This window comes from Ranitomeya imitator, chromosome 1, assembly GCF_032444005.1.
Source record: "Ranitomeya imitator isolate aRanImi1 chromosome 1, aRanImi1.pri, whole genome shotgun sequence".
NCBI lineage: Eukaryota > Metazoa > Chordata > Amphibia > Anura > Dendrobatidae > Ranitomeya > Ranitomeya imitator.
In genome coordinates, this window is record NC_091282.1 from 644,715,874 (window position 1) to 644,732,347 (window position 16,474).

The 16,474-nt window shown below is 41.2% G+C and overlaps 1 protein-coding gene across 1 annotated transcript in view; it reads right to left on the reverse strand.

Annotated features, from left to right (window-relative positions):
* Positions 1-750: 750 nt before the first annotated feature.
* The window catches only part of KIRREL1 (kirre like nephrin family adhesion molecule 1), a 275,415-nt gene continuing 259,691 nt past the window's right edge, over positions 751-16,474 (reverse strand). Inside the window, exons 10-15 of the mRNA XM_069728055.1 lie at positions 16,148-16,248; positions 7,198-7,396; positions 6,683-6,790; positions 6,055-6,194; positions 4,702-4,776; positions 751-3,342 (exon numbers count right to left, since the gene is read on the reverse strand). Of these exons, the coding sequence (XP_069584156.1) occupies positions 2,872-3,342; positions 4,702-4,776; positions 6,055-6,194; positions 6,683-6,790; positions 7,198-7,396; positions 16,148-16,248 (1,094 nt within the window). The 3' untranslated portion in view covers positions 751-2,871. The remainder of the gene's footprint in view (positions 3,343-4,701; positions 4,777-6,054; positions 6,195-6,682; positions 6,791-7,197; positions 7,397-16,147; positions 16,249-16,474) is intronic.

Sequence of the window (16,474 nt, forward strand, 5' to 3'; positions counted from 1 at the left end):
CTTGTTATTTTTCTTCTTCTGATTAAATATAAAGTACCATGCGTCTTGGCAAATACAGGTGTTTTTTTTTCCACATCATTTTTTAAAAATGGTATCCCTTAACAATTACGTGTTAAGGCATAGGAAGAAAAAAATAAAAGCAATACCAGGATGAATGCCCAAATTTACCAGCTTGGTACTTTTAAGACAGCTTTTTGGAACAGAACCATATTCACATCTGTACTTTGTGTCCTAACTATATTGTCAACCTGCCGAGAAATAATGAAAAATATGACTTTTGGGTAGAAAGACTCAATAAGGAAAAAAAAGTGTTGCCCTTTTTAATGGGGTATATTATGTACGATGAAAATAAGGGGAATCATAATGGTATGTCATAAGAGATTGTACCATTTCATTTTGAGAAAAAATTAAAGGGTTATTATGATTTTCATAAAAGGGTAATGTTGGATAGTGCTTGTAAAGACAAGAGTTTTTGCAATTTATTGCTTATTAAAATTTTCATCCATTCTTGAGATAGTAGCACTTTTGTTTACACCTTGTTGCCTTAGCGACCGACCACTGCTAACATTCACTGCACAGTGATTACAAGCACATTTCTATTGAGCTTGTAAGTATTGTTGTGAAGCTGGCAGGCATCACTAGAGCGTTCAGTTACCTCCTAATCCTGGTCAGCTTCATAGCAGTGTTTACAAGCTGTAAAACAGTGGTGGTCGGTCTCCTGGGCAACAAACTGTAAACAAAAGAAAAGTGTTAACATCTCAAGAACGGCTGCAAACTTTAATATGGAGTAAATTGCAAAAGTCTTAGTATTTACAAGCACTATCTGACAATTTCTATTTACAAAATTCGGGATTAATCCTTTTATGCTGTTTTTACGGGGAAAATATTCCACCATGAGGAACATACAGCATAAAAAATAAGGATTTCTTGAGTATTGCTTTACCTTTACATTTTAGACCAAGCAGTAACTTGTGAAGACGAATGTTGGTTCCACAACGATTTACTTGTCTCTGATAGGATTCAAACTATGAGGAGAAATCGAGTTGTTTGCTTGCTTTTCACTGTAAATGATATATGGTCCCTTAAATGAAGATTTATGGTACTCACCGTAAAATATCTTTCTGATAACCTTCATTGAGGGACCATGGAGTTACTGCATATGCTACTAACTCAAGTCTGGCGCTAAGAAAACATCTTAGCCAAAAAGCAGCCTCCTCCCCAACAGTCTACACCTGGACAGCTGACACCCAGCTATGGAGTTAGTGAGGAGGAGTAAAACCAAGCCTCCTCCATACAAGGGAGGGCATTGTGTCCTCCAATGGAGACTGCGAAAGATTTTATAGTGAGGGGGACACCGGAACCATGGGACATCCAAAACCAGTCCCTGTGGTGGGAAAACTAATCCCAGTACTGCAGATGGAAGAGTAGTAATCCCCTATGTTGCTGCCCAAGCAACTGCCACTTGTACCCATCTGATAAAACATGCATCAATCACCGAAAAGTTAAGAGCTCCGCAAAAATGTGTATAGAAGACTAAGTATCGGCTCAGTAGAATAGTACACCAAGCTAAACTGTAGGTCATGTGTTGGCTGGCCAGGTGTAGGCTCCTGGGGAGGAGTCAGTTTTTTTTAAGATGTATTTTAAGTATCAGCCTCAAGGTGCCAGCATAAAACCGCATGGCTCCTGTATCCTCCTATAAAGCATCCAAGAAACCATTTTTGATTTGAAATGGGTACTCAACTCCATGTTTAGACCCAAATGACTTGGATCTGCTCATCTGCCTTCAATATCTTAATCCTATTTGTGTGGTCTTCATATCGACCGTGCAATATTCTTGATTGTACCGCTTGTACATACAAGTCCACATGAGACTTAACACTGCAACCACCTATGTCACCAAGTTATTGGACCATTCATCCCTGAGTGATTTTTTTTTTTTTGCTTCATTTCTCAGCCAAAGAGCAATGCTGGAGTTTCACAAATGCAACACTGACAGATCCTTATTGCCTACTGAAGCTTGGTGTTACAGATCTGCTCGAGAAGATCACAGCCCAGTAGCAAATGAAAACAACAGAATACAAGTGAGGGTTGGAAGGATTGAAAAAGTCTAAACCGGAATGTTGTAGAAAACGTGCAGATGGATGGAGTAATGCTTGTGTTGAGAAGTGCTCGGAAAGTCAACAAATCGAATTATGGCTTGGAGCTCGGTGTGAATTCTAGAATATGTAGGACTGAAGAAGAACATGGATAAGAATCCTCCATGAGCGGAATTTATAAAATAACCTATAAAGATTAGCAGATGAAAATTCACAATTATTTTTCTTTGATTGTCCAATTCATTTATTCTCCGCTATCCATAGTAGTTGCCCGTGTGCCAAGATTGTAAAGTCATCCTGCCCCGTCTTCCAACAGCTGGAATGTATAACTAGCAAAAAAGCTCTGGTAAGACCAGATTTTCAGTGTGCAAATGAGGAGAGTAATAAAAAGCAGACATGGGCCCCAAGGAAAGGAACAGAAAAAGTTTCTTCGGTACCAAGTTGACTCCTAAAATCATATCAGCCATACTCCAGATGGCAAAAATCAGTGGTATTTAAGGAATGATCAGGTGCTAAAAGGCCAGCCTTCTGTTTGGCATCTTTCTCCATGTCAAAGCTTCACGACTTTGCTGGTCAGGCAACATTGACTGTTTTCTTGGGGACTTCTGAGATCAAGACATGAAGGTCCCTGAGTATCAGAAGACACGGTTAGAGGATGCTTCTCCTCTTGGAGTCCTTTCTTGCCTTTAGATGTTACATCAGACAAGACTTAACTGAATAGCAGCATCCTCTCTGTTATTTCCCCTTTTGATGCCCACCATTTTATTTCCTATCCTCAGACATGCGTCTGCATCCTTTGTTGAAACCTTTGTCCATAGTCAGAATGTTGAGAAGTGTATGAGAACCGAGTGGCACCTGTGAACTTCCCGACTGGGTCGAAAGTATCGTAAGGTCCCCGATCCATTCCTGTTGTGGTTGGCTGCGTGTAACCAAGCCGGTATGTTGGGTAACCTGAATTTGCCGAAAACCCATGTGTCCCAAATTTTTCATAGTTATCGTAAGAAAGTTGACTTGTGGTATCTGTTGTTGCCGGCGTTACTGTGGGCGTTGGGTCCGTACTATAATCTGAAGTAGCAGCCCGACTATAAGTGTTCAGTTGGGCATAACCACTGGAGTGAGAGAGACGGGATGAAGGGCGAGCATCAAAACGTGCTGGTCCAGGATTACGGTAATCTGGATACAACACAGTTCGGGAATTCGGCCTGTCATCATGAGCCCGGACGTTGTAATACCCATTGGTTGGATCCTAGGGAAGAAGAGCAGCGTGATCAATGGCAGATAATGATGGACATGAATATAGAATAAGATGATTATTGAGAGTAAAGAAAGAAGAGAAATAATAATAATAAAAAAAAGCAGGCGGCTCGCCTGAGATAGGCGACCTGGTCTTTGAACACTATGTGTTTTGAAGCGTATGTGCTCAATTACGCAGTGAAGCAAAAGTCACTATACAGGTGCATACATTTATTAAGACATTTATGGAAAATTGCTTTGGACTACAGACAATTACATAAACATTTGCTTTTAGGATACAAAACATGGTAGCTCAGTGCTGACGCCTGCTGATTTACAGAGTTACAAAAAAAAATGAAATTTGCCCAAGTCTATTCATCAAAGTCTAGAGCGCAAAAAAGATGTCTATTCTCCATCATTTAACGCTTGGAGTATTTTTTATAAGGTTGAACCAATCTAGATAAAAGTGCAACCCTTCGATATTGGTGGATATTAAAGAAAAGAAAAAAGTTTCTGCCAAAGCTTATGATTAAGTGAGAATGACTTTGATGACTAGACCCAAGTTTTTGGCAGTGATGGTTACGTGATGTCGGATGAAAAGCAGACCGAGCTCTGTATGGATATAAAGGAAGAGAAGCTTTGACCAGTCCATAGTAAGACGTCCGTAATATCCAAGTGAATTAGTGGAGTAAATCCATATGAACAGTGAAGGCCACCGCAAATTGGCTGAAGGCACAAGTCCACACAGTTGCATGAAACGTTTTCGACGAAGGACTTCCATTGTACGATCCATCAGAATAATTGGACTTTCGACAGATTTTAAGTTCATGTGTCTTACCAGACAGAAATGTTCCGTGTCCTATATAACGTGCATTCGTGATGCAACAATCTGTTGCCACCATCTCCCCTAACTTCACAGAAGTGTAATCGGGATTTTGAACCTTCTTCATCAAACAGTTTTAAAAGTCAAAATCGGAACAGAACTGAAATACTTGTCTAAATCCCTAAAAGTATGCAACTGTATAGTAATGTTTGCTTCACTCTCCAAGGTATAGAAGAAGTTAGAAGAGAACAAGAAAGAAAGAGGTATTAAACACAGCATAAATTACACATCTCACAAAAATAAGTACACGTCACTCGATGATCTTGCATGCCAGACAACTCGTTCGTGCTTAGTACAAGTGTGCAAATCAAGATAGCTTCAGTCTTGTGAATGGACGATGCCACGTGAAGCTTCAGACGGCATCGGCTTGTTAATGCTACATAGCTCCGAGACTTGTGTCGGGGAATGGTGGTAACTACACATCCTGAAAGTGCCACATTTGGAGTATTATATTTATTTGTATTGGTTGAATATATATGGGTGCCGCACCTTGAGCTCATACTCCTCTCTGTCGATCGTGTCACAACGTAGGTCTTGCTTCAAGTCCACGTCATCCTTAAAAGACTAAAAATAAGCAAAATGTAGATAAGAAGAGTCAGTCTACCAGTTTATCGGGGTAGCCAAAAATCAAATCTAAGACCTCATAAAGAATCACTCCCAGTTTTTCCTTCTATAGCCGATGGTCTGTCATACTCTACCCTTGTCGTATGTACAGTGTATTAATTTTCATGTAGTTCAGTCTCTGCCTCCATTCCTAGCTTTCATCCTCCATGTTATTCCTCTGTGCCCTGCTATAAATCCCATGTTGTATCACATGACCAGTACCACCTCTGTTTGCTGGGAGGACACTGATCCCTTTCCTCTACACTCTCCTAAATAAACTAATTGATTATTAGTATACAGTAATGGAGATTTAACTATAATTAAAACTTGGTGACAGGCACTGTGCAGTCATCATCATTATCTTTGATAAGAGCTTATGTAGAGAACCTCAGTGATGCAGTCCGTGCAATTACATCATACAAGAACTTCTATTTAATGAGATGTGACCAACCTGTCATAGAATAAAAGCCATGTAATTTTACTATGTGATCACATGACATAACTGAAGCAATGTATGCTCTAAATTTCCAGATAAAAGCAATCCGCTAAATAAAATAATGCTATCTGAATTATATCTAGTGGGGACTAATGACAAGATGATATAATAACCCCCCAAAAATCCCGAGTGTTAGGATTAATTTATGACCAAAGACTTAATTACTTTAGAAATATTAGACTTTATGAAGCATCTCATGTTAGAACATTTGAAAGCCTGAGGGGTCATTGCTTTATATCATGCTAACTAGGTTTGAGAAGACTTTACGAATAGTGATGCAGGGACAGGCCAGTCCTAATTTTGCTCCTTGGGAAGAAATCATCGAAGAAGACTCCACAAGAAGAGTGAAAGAACCTGTAATTTTCAGGCTCATGGTAGGTAGAAAACGCAAGGGTTGATTACTACTAAAAGCCCCCATAAATGTAAGATGAAAGTCGGCTGAAATGGCTGATGCCCTATCAACAAACAATCATTAACAGTAAAAACAATGATCAGGCATCTTGGAGGTTCTTTTGGACAACCGATGAGCCATTGCTCGTCGGCCAATCTATGTCTTATGTATGGGGCCCAAGCACATAGTCATAAAAGGAAAACTATCACATTATCAAACTTTCAGCTTAACTCAGTAGAAACATTTGCGTCAATGGAAATAATTAGCCAATGTGGTCATAGTGGATGAATGAAAAGTATTAAATCAGTTCCATTATTAAGTTGATTTGTAGCAACGTGCCTCATTTTCTTACCGAATAGATGGCTTTCATGACTCGTGTTGCAGTAGAAACACTAGATGTGTCTTCTTCTCGATCAGGGTGCATGGTTAAAGGTTCCCGATTGACTGTCTCCACTTTGATATCAAGCTTTCTTAGTGTGACATCCTTTCGACCTGATAAGAATATATTGAGATTTTAAACACTGAGCAAAATCTACAATTTTCAAAAATATGTTCTTTTGAAAGCCAAAAATAAAGTCCAATGTGTCCCAGTTGCAGAATATTAACCTTTAAGTCTACCGGGCTTTACAAACTACCTAGATATCACTGAGGAAAGTTGTGAGATCACCCAGAATTTACTAATGAGCTAAGTTGAACTATAATAAAACTTTTGTTGTTCTTTGCTCCGTGGTGATCTTGGCTTTCTCGTCTTGACATACTATCTCGCCAAGAACATCTCCACAAGAACTGACATAGCATTTTAGCAGAATCTCAGTATTCACACGTTGCGCTGTCTCTTTTCGCACGAGAAGCCCGAGCAACTGTGCAGTCGGTGGATACATCACTTATCACAAACTATAGCAAGGCCTCTTAATTGGCTCCGCTGGGAAAGCCTCGAGCTCCTCATACATTTGTCAGAAGACTTTAACGTTGGTACTCACTGCCTTTACGACGTCGGTAGAGGAAGAAAATGAAGAAGACAAAGAAGATAATGACCAGAATCCCAGCTCCAATAGTTGCTCCGGCAATGATTCCTACCGATACCACTTCTGGAAAAAAAAAAGGAAATAGTTTCAAAGGCAATGATTTCCTCAACGGTTCTTTTGGAAATTTTAAAAACTTTTTGTAAGACATGTTTAGCTAAGAGCCTAGACTTATGAAGGATGGAGCAAGGAGTCAACTTAAAGAAACAGTCATTGGCTTAGACATGCAAATGGCCTGGGCAAAACAAAGATGCTTTTCGATAAAAACTTAAACACGGGTAACCATTTTTTGATGTGGCCAATTATGAGTGAAGGAAAGCTAATTTAGTGCTCCAGTTGAACAAAATCCCACATGCAAGCATCTAAACCCACAAAGAAATAGTGATGAGTGTAAGCAACGGTCCAAAAATGGAAAGAAAATGCTTCTCGAAGTGAAGGTGATCATTGGAAACAGTAGGGCTACACATCTATACCTTTCTCTATAAGTTTGATGATGGCCGTTCCTGATCCAAAGGTGTTCCACGCTGTGCAGTTATAACTGGTCTGAAAGTCGGACTCCATGATACCGGTGATGGTGAGGATGGATCGTACACCGTTTTCTGTTTTAGTCCGTTCAACGGTATATCTATCCATGGTTCCGATTTCTAGATATCTCTCCTTCCATGCCCAGGCCTAAAGTTTGCAAGAAGTTGATTATCAGAACAAAAAAATATAGAACTGTTGTGTAGAAAATGCAAAATTATAAGTTCCCATAAAACTAATCAGCCACCATTTAATTCATGGGGAATCTGCAGATGTTACAAGAAACCAAAACCCTGATAACAATGGCTCCTATTACTGTACTATAATGCCCTTCTAAAATGCGATTTTATCATACCTATCGGAGCTTGGCATTCCTGAATGATACAAATGCATGGACTGTACCACTCAAGTTTGGACAGAAACTCTTATCAAAGATAATGATGATGACTGCACAGTGTCTATCACCAACTTGTAATGTTAGAAAGTACAGTTTAATCTGCCTTACTGAATATAATCTATACATTTAGTTAGGAGAATATAAAGGGACGGACAATCACAGTGTTCTTCCAGCAGACAGATATGTTATTCTAATTGCGTGTTGTAAATAAATAGGTAAAAGTCCATTCAATGTGCCTTGATTGACGTCTCCTGCGTCATGCACATTGTGCTGTCTACCTCCAGTCCGGCGTATATCTTAACCCCTTTACCCCCAAGGGTGGTTTGCACGTTAATGACCGGGCCAATTTTTACAATTCTGACCACTGTCCCTTTATGAGGTTATAACTCTGGAACGCTTCAATGGATCCTGGTGATTCTGACATTGTTTTCTCGTGACATATTGTACTTCATGACAATGGTAAAAATTATTTGATAGTACCTGCGTTTATTTGTGAAAAAAACGGAAATTTGGCGAAAATTATGAAAATTTCGCAATTTTCCAACTTTGAATTTTTATGCAATTAAATCACAGAGATATGTCACACAAAATACTTAATAAGTAACATTTCCCACATGTCTACTTTACATCAGCACAATTTTGGAACCAAAATTTTTTTTTGTTAGGGAGTTATAAGGGTTAAAAGTTGACCAGCAATTTCTCATATCTACAACACCATTTTATTTTAGGGACCACATCTCATTTGAAGTCATTTTGAGGGGTCTATATGATAGAAAATACCCAAGTGTGACACCATTCTAAAAACTACACCCCTCAAGGTGCTCAAAACCATATTCAAGAAGTTTATTAACCCTTCTGGTGCTTCACAGGAATTTTTTGAATGTTTAAATAAAAATGAACATTTAACTTTTTTTCACAAAAAATGTAATTCAGCTCCAATTTGTTTTATTTTACCAAGGGTAACAGGAGAAAATGGACCCCAAACATTGTTGTACAATTTGTCCTGAGTATGCCAATACCCCACATGTGGGGGTAAACCACTGTTTGGGCGCATGGCAGAGCTCGGAAGCGAAGGAGTGCCATTTGACTTTTCAATGCAAAATTGACTGGAATTGAGATGGGACGCCATGTTTCGTTTGGAGAGCCCCTGATGTGGCTAAACATTGAAACCCCCCACAAGTGACACCATTTTGGAAAGTAGACCCCCTAAGGAACTTATCTAGAGGTGTGGTGAGCACTTTGACCCAACAAGTGCTTCACAGAAGTTTATAATGTAGAACCGTAAAAATAAAAAATCATATTTTTTCACAAAAATTATCTTTTCGCCCCCAATTTTTTATTTTCCCAAGGGTAAGAGAAGAAATTGGACCCCAAAAGTTGTTGTACAATTTGTCCTGAGTACGCTGATAGCCCATATGTGGGGGTAAACCACTGTTTGGGCGGATGGGAGAGCTCGGAAGGGAAGGAGCGCCGTTTGACTTTTCAATGCAAAATTGACAGCAATTGAGATGGGACATCATGTTGCGTTTGAAGAGCCACTGATGTGCCTAAACATTGAAACCCCCCACAAGTGACACCATTTTGGAAAGTAGACCCCCTAAGGAACTTATCTAGAGGTGTGGTGAGCACTTTGACCCACCAAGTGCTTCACAGAAGTTTATAATGTAGAACCGTAAAAATAAAAAATCATATTTTTTCACAAAAATTATCTTTTTGCCCCCAATTTTTTATTTTCCCAAGGGTAAGAGAAGAAATTGGACCCCAAAAGTTGTTGTACAATTTGTCCTGAGTACGCGGATACCCCATATGTGGGGGTAAACCACTGTTTGGGTGGATGGGAGAGCTCGGAAGGGAAGGAGCGCCGTTTGACTTTTCAAAGCAAAATTGACAGGAATTGAGATGGGACGCCATGTTGCGTTTGAAGAGCCACTGATGTGCCTAAACATTGAAACCCCCCACAAATGACACCATTTTGGAAAGTAGACCCCCTAAGGAACTTATCTAGAGGTGTGGTGAGCACTTTGACCCACCAAGTGCTTCACAGAAGTTTATAATGCAGAGCCGTAAAAATAAAACAAAATTTTTTTCCCACAAAAATTATTTTTTTAGCCCCCAGTTTTGTATTTTCCTGAGGGTAACAGGAGAAATTGGACCCCAAAATTTGTTGCCCAATTTGTCCTGAGTGCGATGATACACCATATGTGGGGGGAACCACTGTTTGGGCACATGGGAGGGCTCAGAAGGGAAGGAGTGCCATTTGAATGCAGACTTAGATGGAATGGTCTGCAGGTGTCACATTGCGTTTGCAGAGCCCCTAATGTACCTAAACAGTAGAAACCCCCCACAAGTGACACCATTTTGGAAAGTAGACCCCCTTAGGAACTTATCTAGATGTGTGCTGAGCGCTTTGACCCACCAAGGGCTTCACAGAAGTTTATAATGGAGAGCCGTAAAAATAAAACAAAAATTTTTTCCCACAAAAATTATTTTTTAGCCCCCAGTTTTGTATTTTTCCGAGGGTAAAAGGAGAAATTCGACCCCACAATTTGTTGTCCAATTTGTCCTGAGTGCGCTGATACCCCATATGTGGGGGGGAACCACTGTTTGGGCGCATGGGAGGGCTCGGAAGGGAAGGAGCTCCATTTGGAATGAGGACTTAGATGGAATGGTCTGCAGGTGTCACATTGCATTTGCAGAGCCCCTAATGTACCTAAACAGTAGAAACCTCCCACAAGTGACACCATTTTGGAAACTAGACCCCCTAAGGAACTCATCTAGATGTGTTGTGATAGCTTTGAACCCCCAAGTGTTTCACTACAGTTTGTAACGCAGAGCCGTGAAAATTAAAAAAAAAAATCTTTCCCCCCAAAATTATTTTTTAGCCCCCAGTTTTGTATTTTCCCGAGGGTAAGAGGAGAAATTCGACCCCAAAAGTTGTTGTCCAATTTGTCCTGAGTACGCTGATACCCCGTATGTTGGGGGAAACCAACGTTTGAGCGCATGGCAGAGCTCGGAAGGGAAGGAGCGCCATTTGGAATGCAGACTTAGATGGAATGGTCTGCAGACGTCACATTGCATTTGCAGAACCCCTAATGTACCTAAACAGTAGAAACCCCCCACAAGTGACCCCATATTGGAAACTAGACCCCCCAGGGAACTAATCTAGATGTGTTGTGAGAACTTTGAACCCCCAAGTGTTTCACTACAGTTTATAACGCAGAGCCGTGAAAATAAAAAATCTTTTTTTTCCCACAAAAAATATGTTTTAGCCCCGAGTTTTGTATTTTCCCAAGGGTAGCAGGAGAAATTGGACCCCAAAAGTTGTTGTCCTATTTGTCCTGAGTACGCTGATACCCCATATGTTGGGGTAAACCCCTGCTTGGGCACACGGGAGAGCTCGGAAGGGAAGAAGCACTGTTTTACTTTTTCAACGCAGAATTGGCTGGAATTGAGATCAGACGCCATGTCGCGTTTGGAGAGCCCCTGATGTGCCTAAACAGTGGAAACCCCCCAATTATAACTGAAACCCTAATCCAAACACATCCCTAACCCTAATCCCAACAGTAACCCTAACCACACCTCTAACCCTGACACACCCCTAACCCTAATCCCAACCCTATTCCCAACCGTAAATGTAATCTAAACCCTAACTGTAACTTTAGCCCCAACCCTAACTGTAGCCCCAACCCTAACCCTAACCCTAGCCCTAACCCTAACCCTAGCCCTAGCCCTAGCCCTAACCCTAGCCCTAACCCTAGCCCTAACCCTAGCCCTAGCCCTAGCCCTAACCCTAGCCCTAACCCTAACCCTAGCCCTAACCCTAGCCCTAACCCTAACCCTAACCCTAGCCCTAACCTTAGCCCTAACCCTAGCCCTAACCCTAGCCCTAACCCTAACCCTAGCCCTAGCCCTAACCCTAGCCCTAACCCTAGCCCTAGCCCTAGCCCTAACCCTAGCCCTAACCCTAGCCCTAACCCTAGCCCTAACCCTAGCCCTAACTCTAACCCTAGCCCTAATGGGAAAATGGAAATAAATACATTTTTTTAATTTTTCCCTAACTAAGGGGGTGATGAAGGGGGGTTTGATTTACTTTTATAGCGGGTTTTTTAGCGGATTTTTATGATTGGCAGCCGTCACACACTGAAAGACGCTTTTTATTGCAAAAAATATTTTTTGCGTTACCACATTTTGAGAGCTATAATTTTTCTATATTCTGGTCCACAGAGTCATGTGAGGTCTTGGTTTTTGCGGGACGAGTTGATGTTTTTATTGGTAACATTTTCGGGCACGTGACATTTTTTGATCGCTTTTTATTCCGATTTTTGTGAGGCAGAATGACCAAAAACCAGCTATTCATGAATTTCTTTTGGGGGAGGCGTTTATACCGTTCCGCGTTTGGTAAAATTGATGAAGCAGTTTTATTCTTCGGGTCAGTACGATTACAGCGACACCTCATTTATATCATTTTTTTATGTTTTGGCGCTTTTATACGATAAAAACTATTTTATAGAAAAAATAATTATTTTTGCATCGCTTTATTCTCAGGACTATAACTTTTTTATTTTTTTGCTGATGATGCTGTATGGCGGCTCGTTTTTTGCGGGACAAGATGACGTTTTCAGCGGTACCATGGTTAGTTATATCTGTCTTTTTGATCGCGTGTTATTCCACTTTTTGTTCGGCAGTATGATTATCAAGCGTTGTTTTTTGCCTCGTTTTTTTTTTTTTTTTCTTACGGTGTTTACTGAAGGGGTTAACTAGTGGGCCAGTTTTATAGGTCGGGCCGTTACGGACGCGGCGATACTAAATATGTGTACTTTTATTGTTTTGTTTTTTTTATTTAGATAAAGAAATGTATTTATGGGAATAATATTTTTTTTTTTTTTTCATTATTTTGGAATATTTTTTTTTATTTTTTTTTACACATTTGAAATTTTTTTTTTTACTTTTTTACTTTGTCCCAGGGGGGGACATCACAGATCAGTGATCTGACAGTTTGCACAGCACTCTGTCAGATCACTGATCTGATAGGAGTGCAGGCTGCTTCACAGTGCCTGCTCTGAGCAGGCTCTGTGATGCCACCTCCCTCCCTGCAGGACCCGGATCCGCGGCCATCTTGGATCCGGGGCTGGAGGGAGCAGGGAGGGAGGTGAGACCCTCGCAGCAACGCGATCACATCGCGTTGCTGCGGGGGGCTCAGGGAAGCCCGCAGGGAGCCCCCTCCCTGCGCGGTGCTTCCCTGTACCGCCGGCACATCGCGATCATCTTTGATCGCGGTGTGCCGGGGGTTAATGTGCCGGGGGCGGTCCGTGACCGCTCCTGGCACATAGTGCCGGATGTCAGCTGCGATAAACAGCTGACACCCGGCCGCGATCGGCGGCGCTCCCCCCGTGAGCGCTGCCGATCGCACATGACGTACTATTGCGTCCTTGGGAAGTAAAGCCCACCCCACATGGACGCAATAGTACGTCTAATGGCAGAAAGGGGTTAATGCCTCAATGATCCCACTTTGCCAAACGGAGCAGCATGAAATATGCATACGCTGGAACTCAAGAGTGCGCAAAAATAGGAGATGTAAAGTGTGAGGCTGCCGTCACACTGGCAGTATTTGGTCAGTATTTTACATCAGTATTTCTCAGCCAAAACCATGAGTGGGTGATAAATACAGAAGTGGTGCATATGTTTCTATTATACTTTTCCTCTATTTGTTCCACTCCTGGTTTTGGCTACAAATACTGATGTAAAATACTGACCAAATACTGATAGTGTGACGGCAACCTTAGGCTGCTTTCACACATCAGTTTTTTGCCATCAGTTACAATCCGGCGAAATTTGAAAAAAACGGATCTGGCAAAAGTTGCCACCGGACCCTTTTTTTTTCTCATAGACTTGTATTAGCGACGGATTGGGACAGATGGCCTCACGTTTCATCTGTTTTTCACCGGATCCGTCAAAAATTGTTTTTCCGGCGGCTGGAGAAAACAGACATAGCAACGTTTTTTGTGTTCGTCGAAAAAACGGACAGCGATGGATCCGTCGCCATCCGTCATTTGCTAGAATGGAAACCTATGATGCCGGATCCGTTAAATGACGGAATCCGGATACGGATTCCGTTTTTTTTAACTGAGCATGCTCAGATTTTTTTTAGGATCCATTTAGCTGGATCACTAGTCGAATATGGAAAAAAAAAAAACAGATCCGTTTTTCACAATCTGTGACGGATCCGTTTTTTTCAACATTCGACGGATCGTGATTGATGGCAAAAAACTGATGTATGAAAGCAGCCTAATGGGAACTGAAAGTGAGCTACAGTTTTTTTCCAGATGCCTGTGACCACCCATCAGATTGATTGGCAGCGATTTACATATGATGTGGCTGAAGAATAAAGTCTTATCTTCTAATAGAAAATATACAAAAAAAAGTGCGCACCATGGAAAGTGGCTTCTTATGGCACTTAAAAAATTTGATTTTTGGTTTTGGAACACATATTTTTACATTTTTTTTTACATTTCAAAAGTATTTTGTAACATTTGGCTGTGAAGTTATTTCTTGTTCTGGAATCATCAGTGTTCTCAGTCATTTATTAATAGTAATTTTTTTCTAATTTCCGTACTGACTCGATGTTTGGCTATGGTGCTTTACTAATAATCCAATAACCACAGGGAGAATGGCCTCTCTAATAGAGCAGCCTTGGGAGACGCGGCAATTTCTCTCCAGAGCTTCGCAGATCTGTAATGGTTAACTGGAAAATCCAAATCACTGAAAAGCCTATAATGAATTCTCCTCAGTCGCTTCCTCTGCTAAACACTTCATTTTGTAAGCCGTGATAAAATGATTTCAGCCGCAGTGGATGCTGTTTGGAAAACGCGTCTCCCTCGGGACTTTATGGTGAGGCAGCTGTGAAGCCAGCACAAATTTGCACTTTAATTAATGCAAAAAGACATATATATCCGGAGAGGTGGGAGCGACCACTGCATTCATCTGCGCCAGGGCTCTGGCTTCTGAAGCCGTCATATATATGTATCCTCTATGGCTTCTCTGACTGTTATATTTCCAAAAGACAAGAAAAACCAGGCGTGAAGTACTGCAATGGTCAGATAGGTGGCGCCACTGCTGAGGAGATGGCTCCAGGTTATAAGCGCAGGGTCGTTGTCTCATCAGCAAGATGTGATTATTGGAATAATCATTCATCAGCCGAGCAAACCCCATAAAAGAAATAATTGCCATATATCCCTTTCCTCCAAGGGTGGTCGAAACTTTAATCATGTAGAGTTCAGACCTGGAATTGCAATACTGAGGTCTGCTGCTCCAGATTAATACAGTGAAGAGTACGTTAAACCTGCTATATATTGCATTTCCAGACACTACTTAAGAAAATAAACTTTTGACGGGGTGAAAACCCTACACTTACCAGTTGCTTTCAATACATCGCTCCCGTTATATTAGTACAGCTGTCCTAGGGGTCACCGCACTCTACATCCCCTACAAGTACACCACTTACCTGTCTACATACTATCAAAGTACTTATTTGTTTACTACTCTCAGAGTCTCAAGAAAGTTAGCCATGGATATAAAGATCCACCTCAATCCCACCAGGACATTAGGCTACATCGAAACAAGTAAGGATGATGTCAAAACATGCTCAAAACTTGTCAAACGGCCGCGTGCTTCTGATAAAATACTCGCACTATGATTTCGGTATAGAGGACCAGCTAAAAAAAAAAAGCATGTCCTCTAGTGATCTTAATTCATCTCTGATGATATAGTAGTACAGCTGTCTTAGGGGTCACTGCAGCCTTTGCACCCATGAAAATTACACATATCTATGCAATCTAAAAGGATTTCTATTTGCTATTTTATAGAGTTAGCCAATCATAGAAAGATCTCCCTCAATCCCACCAGGGAACATGGAATGAATTTGTACTTATATTTACTTACGATGCAGAGAGAATGCAGAGTCCTTCATCCAGAGACGTGGACTTGCCACCATGATACATCACTTATGATCTCAAATACAGGTGTCTTAGGGGTGGACGTATTCTCGGTATTCTCTAAAGGTAAACCACTGACACTTCTTCAAACAATCTAAATAGTAATATTCTTTCACTTGCTAATCTTTAGAGTCTCTATGCTGTTAGCCAGGAATTGAAAGATCTCCTCAATCCCACCAGGACAAATGTAACTACAACTTGTAAGTCAAACATGGAAACGTGGACAGAAGATAAAGACATACAATGGGGCCAGGTGGTAGAGTGCTTCTGAAGCTCCGACAGCCACAATAACAATGGCACAATATATAGTACAGCTGTCCTAAGAGTCAGCGAGTCCTCTACACCCCCCACGCTTACACCACTGATGCATGTCCACACAATCACATTAAAGAGGTATATGTTCTGGGTAGCCATGGATAGAAAGATGACCCTCAATCCCACCAGGACAAATGTCAGCAATTGTGGTATGCATGGAAACAAAAGGAGTGATGATGTCAAAAACATTGTACTCACAATCCGGTCAGGAGGTGGAGTGCTTCCGATAAAGCACTCTACTTTCCCCACTCCGCCTCGCACTGCGTACTGCACGCCTTCGCTGGTGATCATCGGAGGACCTTGGAAGGATGGACATGTGCTGATGTTACTGTCAGTGGTCGCTGGGCTTCCACATTCATTTCACATGTATATTTTAACTAAAACTTTTAGGGGATGTTCTTGATTTGGGGTCTATCTGGCCCCCTTTAAGGTCGTCCTCAGGTGGACAGGCTTCTCTTTCTGAGACAGATTAGGGCGACGTTCATGCCCATTATCTCATCAGGGGGAATTAATGCAAACCGGACG